The sequence below is a fragment of the Aptenodytes forsteri genome, unplaced genomic scaffold, assembly GCF_000699145.1.
Source record: "Aptenodytes forsteri isolate BGI_AS27 unplaced genomic scaffold, ASM69914v1 Scaffold193, whole genome shotgun sequence".
NCBI lineage: Eukaryota > Metazoa > Chordata > Aves > Sphenisciformes > Spheniscidae > Aptenodytes > Aptenodytes forsteri.
This window is the reverse complement of record NW_008795405.1, coordinates 8,316,760-8,337,612: the sequence shown is the minus strand read 5'-3', so window position 1 is coordinate 8,337,612 and position 20,853 is coordinate 8,316,760. Positions and strand designations below refer to the sequence as shown.

The 20,853-nt window shown below is 40.7% G+C and overlaps 1 protein-coding gene across 1 annotated transcript in view; it reads left to right on the top strand.

Moving 5' to 3' along the window:
• Positions 1 to 20,853, top strand: part of KCNK10 (potassium two pore domain channel subfamily K member 10) — a 73,203-nt gene that overhangs the window by 24,358 nt on the left and 27,992 nt on the right. Inside the window, exons 2-4 of the mRNA XM_009280758.1 lie at positions 1,594 to 1,922; positions 12,168 to 12,285; positions 15,498 to 15,658. Of these exons, the coding sequence (XP_009279033.1) occupies positions 1,594 to 1,922; positions 12,168 to 12,285; positions 15,498 to 15,658 (608 nt within the window). The remainder of the gene's footprint in view (positions 1 to 1,593; positions 1,923 to 12,167; positions 12,286 to 15,497; positions 15,659 to 20,853) is intronic.

Genomic DNA, 20,853 nt, shown 5'->3' with positions numbered 1-20,853 from the left:
CCCTATTGTCACTTCAAGTTCTTAGAACTTACGTGAAATATATGTGGAGGTAAGAGAAAGTATCCTTTTAAGTTTGATGTCACTCCATCCTGGCTGGTAAGTGTTGGGAACCACAATGAACATTTGATGGTCAAACTGAGCAGGTGTGCCGCAGGGTGTTGCAAAACTGAGATACGCATAAAGGGGATCAACCACAGAGGCTTTTCCTCTGATCCTGGATCCTTTCTAATCTATTTAGTATCTGGAGCCTCCAAGTCACATATGAAAAGAAATATTAACTGTAAGTGTAAAGCAACTACAGATTTCTGTAGTTTATTGATTAGCAAGTAAGCTGGAAACTCTATCCTCAAGGCAATGCTTCAGAGACGTATCACTTCTAGGAAAACGTGACTGTAGTAAACAGCTGAGTTCTTAAATTATTCAATGTCATAAAATGGTTTCTATTGGGAAGGAGTTGTAGCCCACTTCAAACTCAAGGTGTAATCACGTTGTATCTTTAAATTGTATAGAATCAGTTTACGGTGCCACTCTGATCAGATGTTGTAAATCCTTCTGCTTTAATTTTTGAGCAAAACAGCAAAGACACTTTGGGAATAAGTTCAGAGAATGCAGCTAAAGTGACTGTATTTTAACTGTGATCTGATTTAGGTCTGATATGAAATAAATCAATCCGGTTTCAAAGAAATTACAGGCCAGTGACAGCTGCACCGTGGTAAGATTACAGCAGGGATTTGGTTTAAAATGAATCCAGCATCTTTAAAGCCTGCATGTGGTACCATTATACCGGTGGATGCTGAGGAACCCGGCCTCATCCTGCCATTGCTAACACTGGCAACAGAGAGTGGGGAAGTGGTCTGGCTGAAAGTCAGGGCTTATTAGCTCTGATGTACTGCTAAGGTCACATGGGCTGTACAGCGTCTCAGTCCCAAGCTGGGAGGTCCATCGTTGTGCTTGGCGTGTGAGTGACTTTGACCTCAGATATCTAGTATGCTTTGGCTGAAGAACAATTTATGCTAAAATTTGGGAAGCTTTCAGGCTTTAAGAACATTTTCAGAGTTAATGATTTTGTGAATCCGTGTAAACAATATGGACCTGCTTATGTTGGTGAGCCAAACAGCATAGTGGTTTGCAAAGCATTTTCTGTTTCTGTCAATACCAGGCCAGGTAGCGATCACTGATCATTAACAGTTCAATTTCCTAGCACTATTAATACTATTAGTATTATGATTTAAGGACATAAATCACTGCCAGAGTCCCTCACCAAACACCACTTTGTGTAATTTATACCTTAACTAGTCAAAATTTTCATGTTCTTTTTGGATAAATGGTTTTCTGCATCCTTCTGAAGTTTTTGCATATGCAGCTGGCCTGTCCAGTTCTAGAAGTAATGGGTGAAGCAAACCCTTGAGGTGGCTTGTGTATGGATGGACAAACACACATGGAGCCTTCCAGGTGAGAAGAATCGCATCTATGTGAATAACATGGTTTATGCGAGAGTCTTGAAAATGGTATTTAGGAAAGTAGTATATGAAGATCAAGGTCATACCCTTAGGGATTTGATTTTGAATAAGATTTTTTTACTTTGTGTTTCAGTGGCTGTACCCTCACCAGTGCCAGCTTGTGAACCAGAGCCCAAAACTAACGGGCATTACCCAGCTCCACGGCTCTCCATTTCCTCCCGAGCCACTGTCGTTGCTACCATGGAAACCCCTTCTCAAGGCCTGCAGACAGTCATGAAGTGGAAAACAGTGGTGGCCATCTTTGTCGTGGTGGTAGTTTACCTGGTGACAGGAGGACTTGTCTTCCGTGCCCTGGAGCAGCCCTTCGAAAGCAGGCAGAAGAACACAATTGCGCTAGAGAAGGCTGACTTTCTTCGGGAGCATGTTTGTGTAACCCAGCTAGAGCTGGAGACGCTGATTCAGGTAGGCCATGTGAAGAAGACAGTACTTCTTGGAAGTTAGGGTAAACAGCTTGATGGCCCGTTGATCAGCTGAGTCGGTGGGGAACGAAATTGTTCACAAAGCCCTTGCAATAGGCAGTGTGAAAAGCAGGCTCTTTCCCAGTCATTTTAAAGTCCGGGAAACAGAAACTATGTCTCCAAAACATTGTAAACAGAGGTTAAATGTATTGACTAGAATGATGAAAAATGTGTGCAAAGAAAATCAGAACTTAATATCTGGAAGAAATTTTTGTGAGAGGTGACAGATTTGCAAGACATTTGCCCATCAACTCTGTAAATTTTCAAATGATATTAAGTTCTTAATTCTTCCTCCAAAATTAAACACAGCAACTAGGAGAGTAAACAGAAAATGATAAGTGGGAATTTTGAAATAAATATTCAGCCAAGAATTCTAAACTTACTGATGTATTAATTTACAGGTTTACTATTGCAAATTTTAGGTAAATGAATGATGATGAAGTATACAATTAAAAATAGAAAATAATTGGCATTTAAGAACTACAGAATTTTTAGTCTGGTCTAGTATGCAAAGCTGTAGAATCAATTTTGAAGGAAATAAATATCAAGTAGGTAGGGAAAAGCAGAAAATGGAATAACATGCAAGAAAGGTCTATCAAGGATAGAGTTATCTTTCATTGGTTAAAACTCTAGACAAGGAAAGTATTATGGATCTTACAAGACTTCAGTAGAGTATCTTCTAGGATCCCATGTAGAAACCCGTCAGCCTGGAGAAAATAGAGATTAGGTAAGAAATGTGAGATACCTAAGGAATATATTCCAAAGTTGAACTTCAGCCTCATATTTCAGACCTGAATTTGTGTCTTAGCCTTCCAAGAGCACAATGTGTTTCCCTCTGGGGTGTCACACCAGAGCTCTGTTGTGATTTCAGGTGGTTTGAAAGAACAAAGAGCTATCCCCTGGATTCTTGTGTCTGTCCACCCAACTGTGTTATAAAACCCTTTCTATAAGTGAATCAAATTTATAAGATTAGCATTTCTTTTAAGAAGCTGTTCCAGTATCTCCTTGCTGTGATGGAAAAAGCATTCTCCTATTTTTCAGCCTAAACTTGTTCAGTTTCCTTGTAGTTGGTCTACCACAGACAACATCCCATTGCTTAATTGATTCCTCTCCCTTGCCTATATGTGTAGACAGCAATGCTCTTCTGTCTCTCTTAAGCAAAACAAATTCTTTCTGTTTCTTTGCAGATAGATGTGGGCTGTCCCTGCTTGTGCTCTGTGTTCACAGAAGACAGGTCAGTTCTGAGTCAGAAGCTGTGTACCTGTACCTTTGGGCAGCCTGGTACTGTAGCTAAGAAGCCAAACCTGCTTCAGCAGGAAGCGGTATTGTGCTGATGTGACTATACAGCTTTTGGATCAGGGCTGGCTTGGATCACATCCTTCATCTGTCTGTAAAAGACAGGTGAACATGTTTGGCTGGCAGGGTGAATTCTGTTCAGGGATATTGGTTCAGATGTCTTTCTCATGGCAGTGTTGCAGAGATCTGTATTTCCCTCAACTCCATAGGTATAATGTGTACTGGCTGATTAAAGGATTTCTAAAAAATACTAAAAGCAAGAAGTTTGTATTCCCTTGATGCCACTATTAAAAGATATGCAAAATGCTTTCTTTTCTAGCAGAAAGCAGGACATAGGTGCAACAAGCAAAGCACCTCAACAGGATGGTAGACTTCTGCATACCGACTGCAGTACAAAGATTTCTACATAGCCTCTCTTCTCTAGCCTAAGCTATGTACCAGTTTTAATTCTTTATTTTACACAATATTTTTCCTTCTTTCACCTCAAAAGTGGTGACACTAAAATAAAAAACAAGCATACTGTGTCATTAGAAGGCAGATATTCTGAACAAATCTTATCTCCTGAGATTTCAGTATGTCCTTGGGCATTACACTGGGTAACTGGAAATCATTTTGCAAAGGTAAATTAAATGGGTTTAGCAGCTTAGCATGTGAATGTCTTAAGGCCAAGTGATGTGAAATATTGAAACAGATTTGTCAATAAAGAACAAGTTCCTTTGGATTCTTCTGTATGTCGGGGTGAAACTGGCTCCAGGGATGTAGTTGGGTACGCTGGTACAGAAAACTCTGATTGTTACTGACTTGCATAGAAGAACAGTGAACTACTGCTTGAAGATAATGTCAGGGGGTTAACATTGTGCTTTCATGCCTTCATGTCGATGATCTCAAAAGTGACATCTCCCTGGCTGGCACAATGCATTTCTGCATTGCACCAAATGCTGCATCTGCCTTTACAACTGTGATTTCAGACTGATGTGGCAGCCTCCATGGGTCCTGGCTGCTGTGCTGTGTGCAGTCAGCACCTGGCTACCGCTAAGGGAGCTATTTATAATTAATGTTAGTTGACTACCTGAAAACCTTTAGATGACTACAGATCATACTCTCCAGAATGACTGTGTTGATTCACCTCTGTGCTTTGGAGAATATGGAAAAAATACAAAAAGAGAGACCTTAGAACTGGCTTGTATCCTTTTACTGTGGGGGTGGCTCTGGAACAATCCTTTAAGGAGAAGAGGAAAGGAGTGTCATGGTCTTTATAAGGCTAATGATGGAAAAATTTATCCCTTTGCCTAAATTTTAATCTTTCAAAGGCTCTTCCTTTGGAAAAACTGTAAGGAATATGTATGGCACTGCATGAAGAAGCTGTTAAAATTTAGTGTGGATGAGACATCCTTTCCAACTTCATCTCTAATAACTCATTGCAAATATTAGCACTGGTAGCACAAATGTGAATTGCTGAGTCCAGACTGTGAAGTTCATTCATAGACTTCAGAAGTAATATAGTGATGAAAACAGTGCAAATCCCTAGGAAGATTCAAAGTATGTTAAATTTGTATTTATCTCTTGGGTTTTGGTTCAGGTCTGTCTAATACTAACACAATGACAGATAATTATTTCTTAACAATAGCAGGTATTTCACAGTGCAGTCTATATTGTCCAAAGTCACCTGAAGTGGAAGTTCTTAACTGTAAATATTTAAAGCCCATTTCTGCTTCTGAAGACATTTGTTGCAGTGAAGCAAGTTCATTATTTAATGCCTTATGTGATCTACGATTTGGCACAATGGTGAATACCAGAATAAGAAAATGGCAAGATTGTGTACTCTATCTCAATACTTTTGAATTTTCAGAGTTAGAGAGAAGTGAAATCTAGAATATGCTAAAAGACAATGACACTTCAGGTGCTTCAAGTACATTTAGCTGTATTGTACCCATTTGAACAAATAGCAGAAGGCAGCAGGACTCAAGTGGCTGGACGTACAGTTGAAAAGAAAAATAACATTGGTAGTTACACCTGCTAACATATTAAAAAACTTTTTTTTTGTTCTTATATGTTATAGCATAAGCTTATTTGTAGCTGGGGTCAAAAACAAGTCTTCTTGCCTTTGTAATAACATACACTTAGAGTGTATATGAGGCTATGCCTCTCAGAAAGATCAGATGTTATCTATCATCCGGAGAGGCAGGCAGGAAGACCATCACTGTGTTTTGGCAAAGTAATTCCTATGGACCTGGTAAGGATATTCATATTCTGTTTCTATGTAGCCTGTGCACCGTGTATGAGTAAAAACTTTTGTAATGAGCCCTGCTTTCATAATGAGCCCTGTACAATGATGTAAGATAGAGTGGCTTGCTACTGTGAGAAGTTACTTAGGTTATTGGCAGGCTGCTTTCTTCTTCCTTTTCCTTCAGGGTTTAATTTAGGAGTGTGAGTGATTATAGTATAAAAAAAAAAAATTACCCCCCTGGGAACTAAGTCATATTATCAATGTCCACTAATGACTACAGCAACTCGATAGAGTTAGCCTGTAAGCTGAAAAGGAAGCAGAGCTGGAAATAAGCTAGTCAGGCTTTACTGTCTAATTATGTTAGTAAGAGTTCATATTTTGGATAGGCACTTTTGATTAGTGTTCTGAACTACTTTTGCCCTGAAGGTAAGCAAGAAAGGGAACATCCTGTAAAGATGTTTCAGTTTTCAGCTGCTTGGCAGGTTCACTAGTGGCATAAGCCAGCTTGTCTTTTCAGGGTGTTTCCTTGTAAAATGAAGATAACTTGGATGGCTTTCATGTGTTAGAAGAAAGCTCTAGATGGAGCAGAAAAAAAAAGTATTTTGAGTTAACTATGACTTGCCTGTTGCTGAATACAGGAAAGGACTATTTGAACTGTTAAGAAAAACAATGGTAAATGTCTGATTATTGAACCTTCTGCCTGTGCCTCTGGAGGTTGTCTTCTATATGTCTCAACTTCCCTTCTGCCCCTGATCTTTATTTTACCTTATTCCCCCTAAAAGGATGTGAAAAAAGAATTCAGATCTCTTGGGGTCTGTCTAAGTTGGTGCAGGCACCCTAGTTTGTAACTTCAGTCCAGAGATACTCCAGTTGTATAGGAGACAGACTGAGCCTAGGATGCTGCAGAAGTCTGCAGCTGTACTGTAGCTACGTTGCTTCCAGAACTTAACTAAGAAGTTTGCAGGGAGCTAAGCCCTTTGGACTTAGATCTCTGTGCATGTCCCTTGTTGAATGCTGTAGGTCTGCCCTCAGACACAATGCATGCACGACAATCGAATCACTGCAAGTGTAGGTAGATCACTATCTCGCTGACTGTCACCTAAAGACCTTTATGGGATAGGCAGAAATATTTAAGAGATGGGCTTTCAAAGCTTATTACTTTTGATTATACCTGAACAAAAATTGCTGGCCTTGGTCCTTCAAAAATGCTGTTGTGGAAAAGTGAATAAATAGGAATTTATAATGAGGATCCCTTAATCACTGTATGAGGAGTGGTGAGAATAAGTAGAGAGGTAGGGAGTATAGAGAAAAGTTATTAAGGAATTAGTCTTTAAAAGCTGCTTACTAATGAGAAGCATCCTAATAATCGTAATAGAGAAACATCAGAGTATGAAAGGCAATTGAAACAACTTTTTGTATGCTTGATAGGTATCTGCTTGGAAAAGAATTGTAGAAGGAGATAATCATTATTGGATTAGCATGATCTGTGGAGAGGAATTAATGGAACTGGAAAAAAGATGACAAGAATTTTCTTTTCTTATCAAATTCCTATCCTTGGTTACACATAGGGTACATCCTTTGAGTAGCTCAGCACTCAAGAAGGGTGCTATGCTTGTCCTTGGAAAAGATTTGTCTTTATGCTTGGGATCTTACTGGAGAAATTAAAGAAACATGAACAAGTGAACCAGATAAAAGCCTTTCTTCCCAGAGAAACCAGAAACAGTCTGTTTGGTTCCTGTCTCCTCATCAGCTCCACCAGCTCCCAGCTATCTTGTTGCCTATGAGCATAACTCTAGACTTTTTCTTGATATAATTGTCTTAATTAGTGATCAAAGTACATAATACATCAGTGAAGGCTGGCATGTACTCACTCACGCACCAAGGAGGATCAGATATGTGAGTATCCGGGCACAGTGAGGACCACCTGCACCCCAGGGGACAGGGAGCTGGCAGCTGTGGACCCCACCACTGCCAGCCAGGGAGCATGGCTGGCCGGAGGCAGCCAGGGGCATCCCCCACCATCCCTGGCCGGAGGCAGCCAGGGGCATCCCCCAGCCCAGACTATCAGGCACCTCCCTGGGGACGGGGACGAGCTGAGGCTGGGCCGGGACATCAGCCCACACGTCAGGCTCCAGCTCGGCGGAGCCTGTGGCTGGGCAGGGCAGGGCTGCGGGGAACAGGAGCCTGACGCTTATACGGTGTCGCTGGGGCAGGGACTGGGACGGTGAAACCCCAGTAGTTTCTATTTGGTATAAGGAGATTATCACTGATTTTATCAATAGAGAAGAGATACTGTTTCGATCTTATGTTGTGGGGGGGAACTCTTGACATCTAGTGAGACAAGTTAGTGTTCACTATACCTTTCTTTGGCCTTTGAGTCCTGTATGTGAATGACTAGGCAGTCCAGGGTGAGCCCATGCCTCATAGCCTTTAAATATTGCTGCCTGAATATCAACAGGTGGAATTGATAAAGCCTATTCCAGATTGAGATGGAGTCTGGATTGCACTCTCTTTGGGAATACAGGATTCAGTCGTCCCAGTATCACCACATATGCTGGGCTTTTGCTGTGGGGTTTGCCTTCAGTCCCATGCATATTCACCAGATCATGTCTTTTTGGTTAGAGGGACTATAGTGTGCTGACACCAAAGGGGCCGAGAGTAAAATACACATCTATACAATGATAGGGAACCAAACTGAAAATTGTGATCAGAAATATATGTTCAAAAAAAAAATATTGAGTACTTTGATTTACTTTGGTAGTTTTGTCATTACCCTCACTCCTATCTGCCTATCGGCTCTAGGACACATCCATTACTTGAACAGCAAGAAAGACAATTTCAGCCCTTTGAGGTATTCCAAGTTATTGCCTTCCCTGAATGGGTGGCATTTCAAAGATAAATTACCATAGATTAATAATCATTAATTAAAGAAGAATGCTTTTTGAATTCATAAAAAATATTGAAAAAATGTTGTGCACTGTGCATGTAACTCCTCTTGAGAAGGAAGAAGGGATCAGGAAAGGAGTAAGTGTCAAACAGCTATGGGTACTTTGATGACCTGTTACTTTTGATGATACTTCAACTATAAAAATACCTGAAACTACTAGTTTAAAAATGTCTTAAATGCAGAAGGTTTGCCAGCAGAGTGGTTAGCACTCTGGAAATTGGTTCTTTCCCTACTCCAAGATAACCTGAGGATGCAGCCTTTCAGGTCATGCTGCAAACCCTATCTGAAGTTTCACAGATGGGAAACTGTTGTAAAATTTCATGGTCTGTGTGAACCGGGAGAGTCTTGCCAGTGAAAGTGTCCTTGTTTGAGTTTTGTGTCGGTCTTCATCCAGCAGGATACTTCTGCGTAGGTGGACTTGTGGTGGTGGTAGTAAGGCACCCTTTACTCATCCCATGACCTGAAATTGCATATTTAAGTGCTGCTAACTGCAGGGCTGCTCTCCTCTTACTGATCCCTTTCTGTCCTCCATTGCTGTATGCAAAATACTATGTATTAAGAGATAGCATTGGAATAGTTGGATATTTATAAATGAATGATGTCAGTCAAGCTTTAAAGAAAAAATGAATTTGTTCTGGATCAGAAGGGAACTCAAAGCTACCTAAGGCAACGGGACACTCCTTCACTTCAGGGGTTAGTGCTTGGCCCTAATAGACTTGCTAAACTGTGTAAACCAAATGTGATTAAAGTGTTGTAATTAGCTCGCTGACATTCACACACTCAAGGGGAAGGCAAGCAGCATTCCTTGGCAGAAGTAACATGCCAGGGTAGCTGACAGTGTGTCATGGCCTATTTAAACAGGCAACCTTGTCTGTTATGCTGATTTACGCTCTTCCGGGTAAACAAACAAATGATCTCTGCTTTCACACCGCCCGCAATATGCCAGCAACTGGGACAGAAGCCCTTTCAAAGGGTTTGGTCCTAAACACTTCCTTTCTCTATATCCCTGTTTCTTGAGGTATGGACAGGTGCTGAGGAACCCTGGCTTTCTGCCCACATGAAATGCAACCAGTTCAGTCTGGAGCTTGCTCATGCTGTAACTTCACAATCAGCTTAGCCTGGCATATAGCAGCTCTACGGTTAAAAAAGGCTGTCCCATACTGATCTCTTTAGATATACCTAGCCTCTGTTCTTGCCCATGCACCTCTTCTCCCACTCCTTTCCCTTTTTGTGGGGCAATGTGATGAATAACTAAAAACTGGAGAGCATATTAGCTGAAACTAGCCCAAGGAAAAAAATGTGGTAGAGGAACATTTGTGATGGTGAAGTCAGTTGGAAATACAGGCAAAAAATGAGTGAAGAACAGTGCAAAATGGAAGGGGAAGAAAAGAAAAAATGTGATAAATGAACCATCAGAGGGAAGAGGTGAATGAGGAGGAAAGTGTATCATGAAAGCTAGGGATAGAAGAGGTGTTAAATAGATGCATTTAAAAGTCAGTGCTAAAAGCACAGGAGAACATGAGGTTATAGAGAAGATCAGGAGAGAAATCATAGACATGAACAGATGAGAAGTGGGGCAATGGTAAAATAGAATGGTTAACCTTGCTTTGCACATGGACTGTATAGAAAAAGGTGAAATATAAAGTCACAGTGACAATTCATAGATCATAAGTCAGAGGGAAAAGAGAAGTGGTTAAAGAAATGAAATAAGAAAAGTCAAAACAAACTTGTATTGATAGGTGGGAATTCTGTGTTGAAAAAAGTCAAAGAAAGAGAGGATGTAAGAGGCAGCACTTTGCCTCTCCTGTTGAGCCTGGCAATAAGTTCACTGAAATAACCAAGGCTAAAGGCTGGTGACAATATTTAGGAGGAGGAGCAAATATCAGAGTGAGAGAGAAGGGGAAGATCTGGCAGTAATGTTAGTAGCATGATAACAGCAACATGAAGTGAGGTTGGAACAGAATGGGAGAAAGGCAAAGAGCTGAAAATGGTAAGAGGCAGAAAGAGAGAAACTTGATTCCTTTGCATTGGTTTTACGGAAATTAATCTCAGTTGGGAACATTTGGGAAGGAGAGGTTTACTTTGAAAGGCAGTCATTTTAGCTGCTGTTCCAGAGTGAGGACTGAATTTCTCTACAACGGGCAATAGATTGCATGAGATCTACAATCAACTAGAGAATATGTACCAAAGGGCATCTCAAAATTGAACTCAGAGCAATTCAGCTGAATGTGCCTGGTGCTGATGAGAGATTTATTTCTCTACTTTGGAGACTGTCGTGGTTTAACCCCAGCTGGCAACTAAGCACCACACAGCTGCTCGCTCACTCCCCCCCAGTGGGATGGTGGAGAGAATTGGAAGAGTAAAAGTGAGAAAACTCATGGGCTGAGATAAAGGCAGCTTAATAGGTAAAGCAAAAGCCGCATGCACAAGCAAAGCAAACCGAACCAAGGAATTCATTCACTACTTCCCATCGGCAGGCAGGTGTTCAGCCATCTCCAGGAAAGCAGGGCTCCATCATGCATAATGGTTACTTGGGAAGACAAACGCCATCACTCCGAACTTCCTTCTTCTTCCCCCAGCTTTATATGCTGAGCATGACGTCATATGGTATGGAATATCCCTTTGGTCAGTTGGGGTCAGCTGTCCCAGCTGTGTCCCCTCCCAACTTCTTGTGCACCTCCAGCCTGCTCGCTGGTGGGGTGGTGTGAGAAGCAGAAGAGGCCTTGACTCTGTGTAAGCACTGCTCAGCAGTAACTAAAACGTTCCTGTGTTATCAACACTGTTTTCAGCACAAATCCAAAACATAGCCCCATACTAGCTACTAAGAAGAAAATTAACTCTATCCCAGCCAAAACCAGCACAGAGGCTGATGTATTTAGCTCTACCTTACTTTGGACTGTGAAGCTGCAATGAAAGGCAAATGTGTATGTCCCCATGATACAGTATAGTGCATTTTTAGAAATTCCCAAGCAAACATTCAGCAGGCTGATATGTCTGCCTGGTTTGATTTAGTGCTGTGTGAGACATAGGACAGTGACCTGGAAGCAGTACAGCTACTTCAGCTTCTGTTCTGGATTTAGTTCATTCAAGCACTAGCTGGGAGTCTCTGTACCATGCTATATTTGTGGACACGCGATCATGTCCAGTGTGGCAACTGGGAAGTCCTAGCTGATCACAAAGATGTTTCATGATGTTTCCATAGCTATCCTATTTGTTCATTTCAAATGGGATATATATATCCTGTTTTTTCTTTAGTTAGCATAAAATATAAGTAACAATCAATTATTAATTGTCTGGGAATTAAAATCCTTGGCTGACTAGCTTCAGTTGACTTCACGAACATCATTTGTGTTTACCACCCTTCTTGCTGCTTCTAACATCAGCTGTTCCCATTGGGGAATTTTTCCTTTGGCAATTATTGCTACAAGAACGATATTTATGGATCTCTTTGTGGTGTTGGTCCTCTACTTCTCAATTGCTTTGTATCTTTTGTCATTTGTCTGTGCATCTTATCTTTCTTCCACCTTAATAGCTGTTTAGTTCAGTCATATATTTAGCTCTTGTGTACAGAGGATGCTACTATACTTTGAGCAGGTATTAAAAAGTTTAACTCTAAGCTATTCCCATGGTCCTAGAAATTTCCCTTTGGAGCCTATACCGACTTGCATAGGATATGATAAGGCATGCATAAGGCTGATTTGTCGTCTCTTTCTTTGCAGCATGCTATTGATGCTGATAATGCAGGAGTCAGTCCCATAGGAAATTCCTCTAACAACAGCAGTCATTGGGACCTCGGAAGTGCCTTTTTCTTTGCTGGAACAGTCATCACAACAATAGGTATGTTTATCGTTCATCTTTTAAAATACATAGTCACATTGAGACCTGGATAATGAAATAAATTTGAGGAAGGTAGATCACAAAGAAATAAAGTGGCTGAACTGTATTTCTCTCAGTTCTCAGAAGGCATGCCTCTGGTATGTGTCAAGGGCATTGAGCCTCTGGGTAAATATCAGAAGCTGTTTACACAATTAGGGTAGAGTAGCAATGCTGAACTGAAAACAAGTAGCACTGATGTAGCTAAGGCTTTATAACCCTGTTCTTGATGTCGATGCAAGTGGTCTTAATTTTCACTAAAAAGATCAAGACTAATACCCAATGAAATAACTATTCTATGGTTGTTGGGAATTTGGATTTTAATATTATACATGAATTTACCCATAAGAGTAACTTTCTTCCTCAGTACATCAATTAATTTTGGCTTATGCTCGGAAGTTTGATATAAGTAATTCTTCTCATACCCTACTCCTTGCAACTGGAAATGTATTCACAAAGGTATCACATCCTTTTTAAAATCTTTTCTCGCTTTCATACTAATAATTGGAAGGAATTCTGCGAATTGTACATTGTGTAAAAACCCCCTTTTTTTTTTCCATTCTAGAATTTGTGGCCTTGAAATATTGACACATTTCTCTGTATTAGATGAAGGGTATACTGAACTGCTCTATTCACTTTTCTTGAACCACTAATTTTAGTAAGTTCATTATTCAGGCCCTTATCATCTGTCCCCCCTATACATTGTGTTCAATGTATTTAGTCTCTTGATCTCTGAATGCTGGCCTTAGATATGCTAGGGTTTTTATCCTGTCCTCCGTGAGCCAGTTTCTCTCTTGAAGACTGTTCAAGCAGCTGGGATTTCAGAAGATGGTCTGAAGGAAAAAAAATGATAAACTGATAACATTGATGAGAAAGTTAATCTGCCGATAATTATACAGTGGTTTTAGAATTTTAAGCTTGATTTCAGTGCTGTCATGGTTAGAGGTCAAGATGATGATTATTTGGAGATCACTGGCAAATTGTTGCTTTTTATTTGCATTGCCTTTGAGTATTCTTCTGATTTAAATACTGTATAAAGTGCTTCTCCATATTACAACTGTGATGCACACACTGGTGACTGTATAGACAAATAATCTGACAACCACATAACCCTTCATAAAAGTGTGAGAATCTGACTGAATTCTGCAAGTTCTTTATGCAGGTAATACAACAAAAAAAATCCTGTGGCGGTTACAAGACTTGCTGTGGTGATCATCTCAAACAGTGGAGTCTGTGCCTTTAGCTCTGCCTTTTCTTTGTTGTCAGAGTGAGGGTGAAATTGTGATTGTACAGAGTGCACTCCTCCCTGTGTTCCTCTATATACTAAGCTACATTACCATGTATTTTTAATGGTAGCATAAAACCAGCGGGCGTCGAGAAAGAAAACACTTCTGAATCAAATATAAGAAAACCCTCCCTTAACATTTGTTTACTCAATAGACCCAAGTGACAAGCTTCTAAATTACTCATTAAAATAAATGCCACTATGTAGGCATAGTTTATGTAGGCATATTCATTGACATCTGCTATTTAAATAACTTATTGAAAAGAGCTTGGATTTTTGCCCATATTTGCTTTAAATTCTCCATGAATGAGATTTTTATAGGCTGCATGAAGTCTACATATTGTGTCTGGGCATGAAAATGATTTAATTTAATCCACCAGAGCCCTGTTAAGGCTTCTCTTAGGCAGACACTCAGCAGACTACCTAGTCAACCTCAGTCCACTGGCCTGTGGAGCCTGGATTTTCTTGGACTTCTAGGAGAAATCTGGGATCATGGATGCAGCCATGAAAAGGACTGTGGGTTGGGGGGAGGCAGTGTTGTGTGTCAGCATAGTCCTTTCACCATCCCATGACAGAGAGATATACCCAGTGCCATTGTCACAAACCTAACAGGATTAGGACCTGGGAGCCTAGCCTTAATTCCCAACGATCAGGAGGAATTGCTGTAGATGAAGCAGATGATACTCTCTTAGATCTCCATCTCTGTGGGTGCTCTGTGTTTCCACTTTATTTCATCAGTGATTTGTGATTGTGTGATCATTTTTAATATTCAAATAATTATGAATAGTCAGAATACAAATCTCTCTAACATTTCAATAAAGATACCTGATCTTAAATAAGAAGATGCAAATATTACTGCCACAATTCCTGTTTTTTCTCTTTAACATTAAAATTTTAACAGAAATACCATGGCTACTGGAGTCATAATCCTCTATGTAGATTCCTAAAGTTAAATTCACATGGGTGGTGTGGGGAAGGGAAGAAGTGCCTGAACAAACCGTGGTGACTACATGTAGTTTACTGCATAGGACAGGTGGAGAGCTGCCTTTCTGCCAGTATCAGATGTTCCCGATATTTTATCTGAAGTTACAAGGCTGGGAATTGAAACAAAACGTGCCCAAACATGCTTAGGCAAAAATGAGTGTTTTCACTCAGGATATGCAGCTGGATAATTATGTCTTGGTCAGAATCTGTCATCTTTTCAACAGCCCCAGGTTACCCTAACAGAGGATGGAAGGAAGGCATGTATGCACCTTGATTACAGCATCAAGAATGATTTTTAAATATAAATGAAGTAGGGTCTTCAGAGGAAAGGCTTAAAAACTTCCTTGTTAAAAGCTACTAAAAAACCTCATGAAATGCAAATGTTAGGCTCTTTATTGTCAAATTGAAAGGGGAACTGAATAAAGAGTTCAAGGACAGATTTGCATAGTGTGGGTACAGTTTGGAGGCCGCAGTGTAACTAGTCAGTGTGATGAGGGGCTGAGGAAATTATGAACTAGCCACTGAAAATGAGCCTTGTCAGGTGAATCACACTCCCATCAGGAAGTCATTGGCACAGCCCAAGAGGAGGAGCAGCAGCGCGCAGGCACCAGGCCAGCATGGAGGGATTTTTGTGCCGTGATAAGTCAAGCTAGATTAATTAATCAAACATCAACTTTAGATAGGACCTGAATCTATAGAAAATATGGGTAACTGAGGCTACAAGAAGAACTAAATCACAGGGGGTATCTCGCCTGGGAAATGACATCATGCCATGGAAAGTCTGTAAATAGGAATTACATGTGGAACAAAGGTATGCCTGCAGGAACAGCAGTTTTTCTAAACCCGTTGTGTTTTTTAAAAAGCCATGTATAAGTTCTGAGAGTCTGACAATTGTTTTTCTCCTCAGGATATGGGAACATTGCCCCAAGCACTGTTGGAGGCAAGGTTTTCTGCATCTTGTATGCCATCTTTGGCATTCCACTGTTTGGCTTCTTGCTGGCTGGGATTGGAGACCAACTTGGAACCATCTTTGGGAAGGGTATCGCAAGGGTGGAAAAAGTTTTCAGAGTAAGTTCACTGTCAGTTTTTTGCTTGTCTTGTATAACTTGCTTTTAATTCTGTTGCTATTACCTGCAGGGTTTTTTACATGTAGTGCACCATGAAATATTTACATGACTAGTTGAGATGATGCTTAACATCCTTAGGGGCCTCTGTAATCAGTGGAGAGAAATAGACTTCTCTAGATGGTGATGCAGGGGTTGTGGATCAGGCTCTGAGTTTCCTTCTTGAGGCTCTCTCTGGGGAATGTATCTCCTAAGCTAGGTTCCTTACAAGGGCTGGTGGTAAAACAGCCTTCAAAACACCACAGGTTGCTTCAGATACGTACACACGTTCACTGAAAACAGAGAGAATGTAGTGTAACTTCTGGAGGAACAGGGATGCAGAGTAGGTCCTGACTGTATTACTAATAAAGCCTAAAAGACTTGGAAAGCAGGGTTACTGGAGTGAATGTGAACTTGGGAAGAGAGATGACTGAGTGATATGCTTTCACTGCAAGAGGACAGATGCGTTGGAGTAGATCTGCAGCTGCAAAAACTGGCATAATGCCACTGACTGGAATCATCTTCATGGTATTTACCTGCCCTGCCTACCATGGATACATCCTACACTAGATTTCTGTATAGACTTTCTCATATGTAATTTCCCTTCATGTTGCCAGTACCCTCTATTTTTGAGTCTGTATCACCGTAAGCAATTCTTTCGCAAGCAGAGCCGCAGACTTGGCAAACGGTGTTTTGCTAATTTGCTGATGGTTCACTTCAGGGATTCTCTCTTTGAAGCAGAACTTCTAGAAGTGACCTGTGTGATGCCTCCCTTGGAGGCAGTGTAACTGGAGGTAAGTCTTTCTAGGGATGGAGTGGATGAGAAGCTGTCCAAGCTGGTTAGTTTAATAGGCATCTATTTCTAAAACATTCCCACAGATGAGACCAAATTACTTGTAACTGTTTTTGAAAGGAAGTAATTGAGTATTAGACTGGAGTATGAGCAATTTCCCTTTTGATTAAATTACTGTGAAGTGTCCCAAACCAGCCATAAGGAGTATTTCTCAGGCTAAATGTGGAAAAAGGTGACTAGTGATTATGGGTGAGTAAGCATGTACATGCCTGACTGGAGAGCACTTGAAAGTGGCCTACATTTTCATGAAATGAAAATAAGGTTATTGAAAGGTGGCTCAGGTTGGGCCTGCAAAAATAGAAGTAGCCAAGATCCCTAATTTCTTTTTTACCTAGCTTCTTATTATACCTGCTTCACTTCAAAGGAATCTCTGAACCTTCCAGCCTGCTTCTGCCCAAGAAAAACTACAATCTCGAAGTGATTTTCTGACTTGAGAGTCAGAAAATCTTTGATTAATTGTCAGCTATAGTATTGGCTTTCTGGGTGACGTGGACAAGACCATTAAACTGTCAGCATGATAGTTTATGAATAAAATAATACATGCTCTACTTGAAGTATTTTAAGATTCACAGATGAATGCTGATACTAATGTTTCATACAGAATATAGCCCTTTGGCACATAATGGGAGTTCTTTTGTTATTCAAAGTACTCCTTCCTTTTCTTGAGTTAATGCAGTTGCTTGTTGTTTATAACCTTCTAAACTATTTCTTTTCCTCCTTGGTGTTTTGTCAGCTTCCAAAGCAATTTAGAGATCTGTGGTCCCCTTGTTTAGTCAAGATGTATGTTTATTTCTTTTATTTTGATTCTCATAAATCCATTATATCTGTTCTTTTGTGATTTGGTGGATGAGATTATACATAATTTCCTTCAATATTCCTAGTAATGAGGTTCAGCTATTTGAAAGATTCCTGACAGAGTTTACAATTTACATGCATCTTAGTAACTAGTCTTAATATCAGTGGTTTCACTCTATATGATTATTTACATAACATTTGATATATTATATATGATCATTAATATACATGCTATATACTTTATATTGTTAGCTAATGCAGGATATAATTATCATTATAATTTATAATTTAAATTACATTATAATGTAATTTATTATCACATTGTGTTTACATTGTTAGGCTCCATAAATGTTTGGACCTAATCAGATGAATCCACAAGTGGAGTAACAGTTCTTGATTTAATCCTGAGCAGTGAACAAAATTTAGTTCAATGTTTAACTCTTGTTTCTTACTTTGTAAGTGTCTCCATAATGAACTCAAATTCAGCATGTTTGTGGGTGTAAAGCAAGCTGCTACAACCTTTAAAGAGAGGACATAAAAATTAGGAGAATAGTTAATATAACATTATAATATATCAAGTTTCCATGTGCATATGCCTCAACACTCTGCTTCTGTCTGTCTCCAGTTGCCTCTGTTTATCCCGTTCACCCTTAGGGATCTTATGCGGCTGGTGTCAGGGCAGCCAAGAGTTCCTGAAATCCTTGCAACTTTGCCGTCGTCTGTACAGGTGGATGGGATATGAAGGCAACTTGATCTTGCATTGTGGTTAGGATCATTTTTGAAGCTAGGTAAGAGGCAGTATGTGGGAAAGAGAGGAAGGTTTCTCTGTTGGCACAGCAGTCTTTTCACCCAACGCATTTCCTTAACAGGCCTCTTGCTCCATCCGACAGTGTAACTGTGAGCATGGAGCCCATGCCATGCAAGGGACAGCCTGCCCCTGGCATCCCCTGGCATAGCTGGAAAGATGAAAGGAGGATTCCTCCCAGAGGAATTGTGCTAGTGCACTTCTGCTGCCTCTGACATGACTTGTGTGGAGCCCCACCAAACCTACATTAATTAGCAGCACGAATTAGAGAATGCCACATTTAGCTATTGCAGTGATCAGCCCACGCACTCTGTGGGAATTTTAAGAACAATTTGAACTCCATAAAGGGGGAGAAAGATCTGCTCTTATCAAGTACACACTACCTCCAGAGTATTGACAGAATATTTCAGCAGAGGAGCTGGACACATGGCACTGCTCATCTTGTAATCCAAAATATTGCCACTATTTCGGTGTGTAGATAACCAGGAAAACAACTATTAATTTGTGACTAGGTAGGGCTGGAAGTATTTCACTGCAAAATAATGCTTTGTCAAAACAGGAACTTTTTATGTACCATTTCAAGAACGGGAGGCACTGGCAGAGTGACGCTGCCTCGGATACGAGGAGGTATCCCAAACACCATGACTTGGCTAGTCTATGCCATCTGTCCTACTGGAGTAATCATGTTTGGTACAAGTAAATAAACATCAACCAGGTCAGAGAGGTAAACCAAAGTGTCCCCCACGCAAGCCCTACCTACTCAGCTACTGATTATTCCTGTATGTCCCATCTTCAGTAATCTGGGGCAGAGCCTGGCTACTAGTCTGTTCTCACATGCATACAAGTATGATTTCCCAGAAAATGGATATGTACAGGGTCACCAGATTCACTATATGCACTTGTCACAAGCATTGAATATCTGGGTTCAGTGATGAATCAGTTCTCCCAGCCCATCTGAGAAAACCATGTACACACTCAAAATCTAATTAAAAAGTTGATAACTTTCACCTGGCAAAGTTTTCCAGACACTACAGAAATGAAATATGCATTCCAAGGTGACATAAAACCGTAAAAGTATTATTGTTATCTTACATACATGAGGGATCTGATGAATGACCTGAGACCATTTCTATAATAAACAGCCGTACAAACCCCATTCTTTTGGCTCGGTCTGTACACACAGAGGCTGCAAGCATCTAAAGATAGAAAGGAAAGCACTCCATAAGCAGAGTGCACAGTTACAGAACGCAGCAGCTGTCATTATCATGAGTTAAATATAGGCTAAATTCAGATAGTCTTTATTCAAACTTTGTAACGAGTGTTTAGATTCTCACTGGAAGTAGATGGGATGAGCATAACCTGACAGATCTTCCCTCATCTTGCAGTTCAGTACAGATCCAGGCATTCAGCCTGGGCACAACATGCTTCTGAGAGCACTCCAGGATTTTCTGGCTTCTAAGGTGAAGCCACTGTGAGCAGTTCCTGGACTTGGTTACTACTTTCACTCCTCTGGCTTACAGCATGATGCTGAGGACATGTCTGGCAACACAGCTGGTAGGGTGTGAATTGCAGTACAGGAATGTGTGCGAGCAGCCAGAGACATGGATGGTGGCAACGCTGCACCCCTGAAGCTCGCGTCTCAAGAAAATACACTACTTTGTGCAGAAACGCATTGCCTCTGTAAACAACTCACACTTCACCGAACCAGGGACTTGTCAGAACAGACCCATCTGCTACCTGTCTTTCAGGTTTTCAGCTTAGAGAACCTGTTTGTCCATTGATCTCTTGAGAAATGGTTTGTTCTAGATTTGAGACGTGTTATGAAAATGATATACACCTTTTTTTCTTTTTTCTGAAAGACAGCAGTAGGCATTACCTTAAACTTGAAACAGTCCTAGGAAAAGTAGTTCTTAGTTGGAAGGTGGGGCTGGGGCTAGGGCAGGAGTAAGAGAAGTCCCACTGAGCTGGTGGAAAGCTTTCTTTTAGCAACTGCCAAAGCTCCACCTTTCCTAAACTTTGTTGTTTGTCTTTCTGATTACATCAGATCTACCCTAGCAACTCTTTCTCTTAGAGATTCAACTTCTTTTTAGAGATTTTTGGCTTCTCTGATCTCTTTTGTTACTGTACAAGTGACAGGAATTGTCTTGACAAATTCCTTATCTGAAATTGAATGCAAAACAGATCCTGGGAAATAAACTTTGTACAGGAGAGTAACTGTGCAGAGGAGGAACACTTAAAAATACAGTCTTTTTTCTTTGTCTCCCCTCTGTCTGTCCATTTGCTCTATTATCTTTCTCGCTCTCCTCCTCTTCTTTCCCTTGGCTCACATCAAACTTGTAGCGTTATACCTGACACCAGTGGGGGACTGGTGAGTGAGTTCTCAGCAAAGTTTGCTGTTCAAAGAAGTTGTTTGAGGTTTCCTTGAAGTACCACCTTTACCTCTTCTTCCCTAGGGTGATGCCATAGCCCAGGGACCCTGTCTGCTTCCTACCAGGCAGCCCCCACCCTGCACTTTCTCTTCCAGCCCCATATCATAGAATCATAGAATCATAGAATCATTGAGGTTGGAAAAGACCTCTAAGATCATCGAGTCCAACCATCAACCCAACACCACCATGCCCACTAAACCATGTCCCTAAGCACCTCATCTACACGTCTTTTAAATACCTCCAGGGATGGGGACTCAACCACTTCCCTGGGCAGCCTG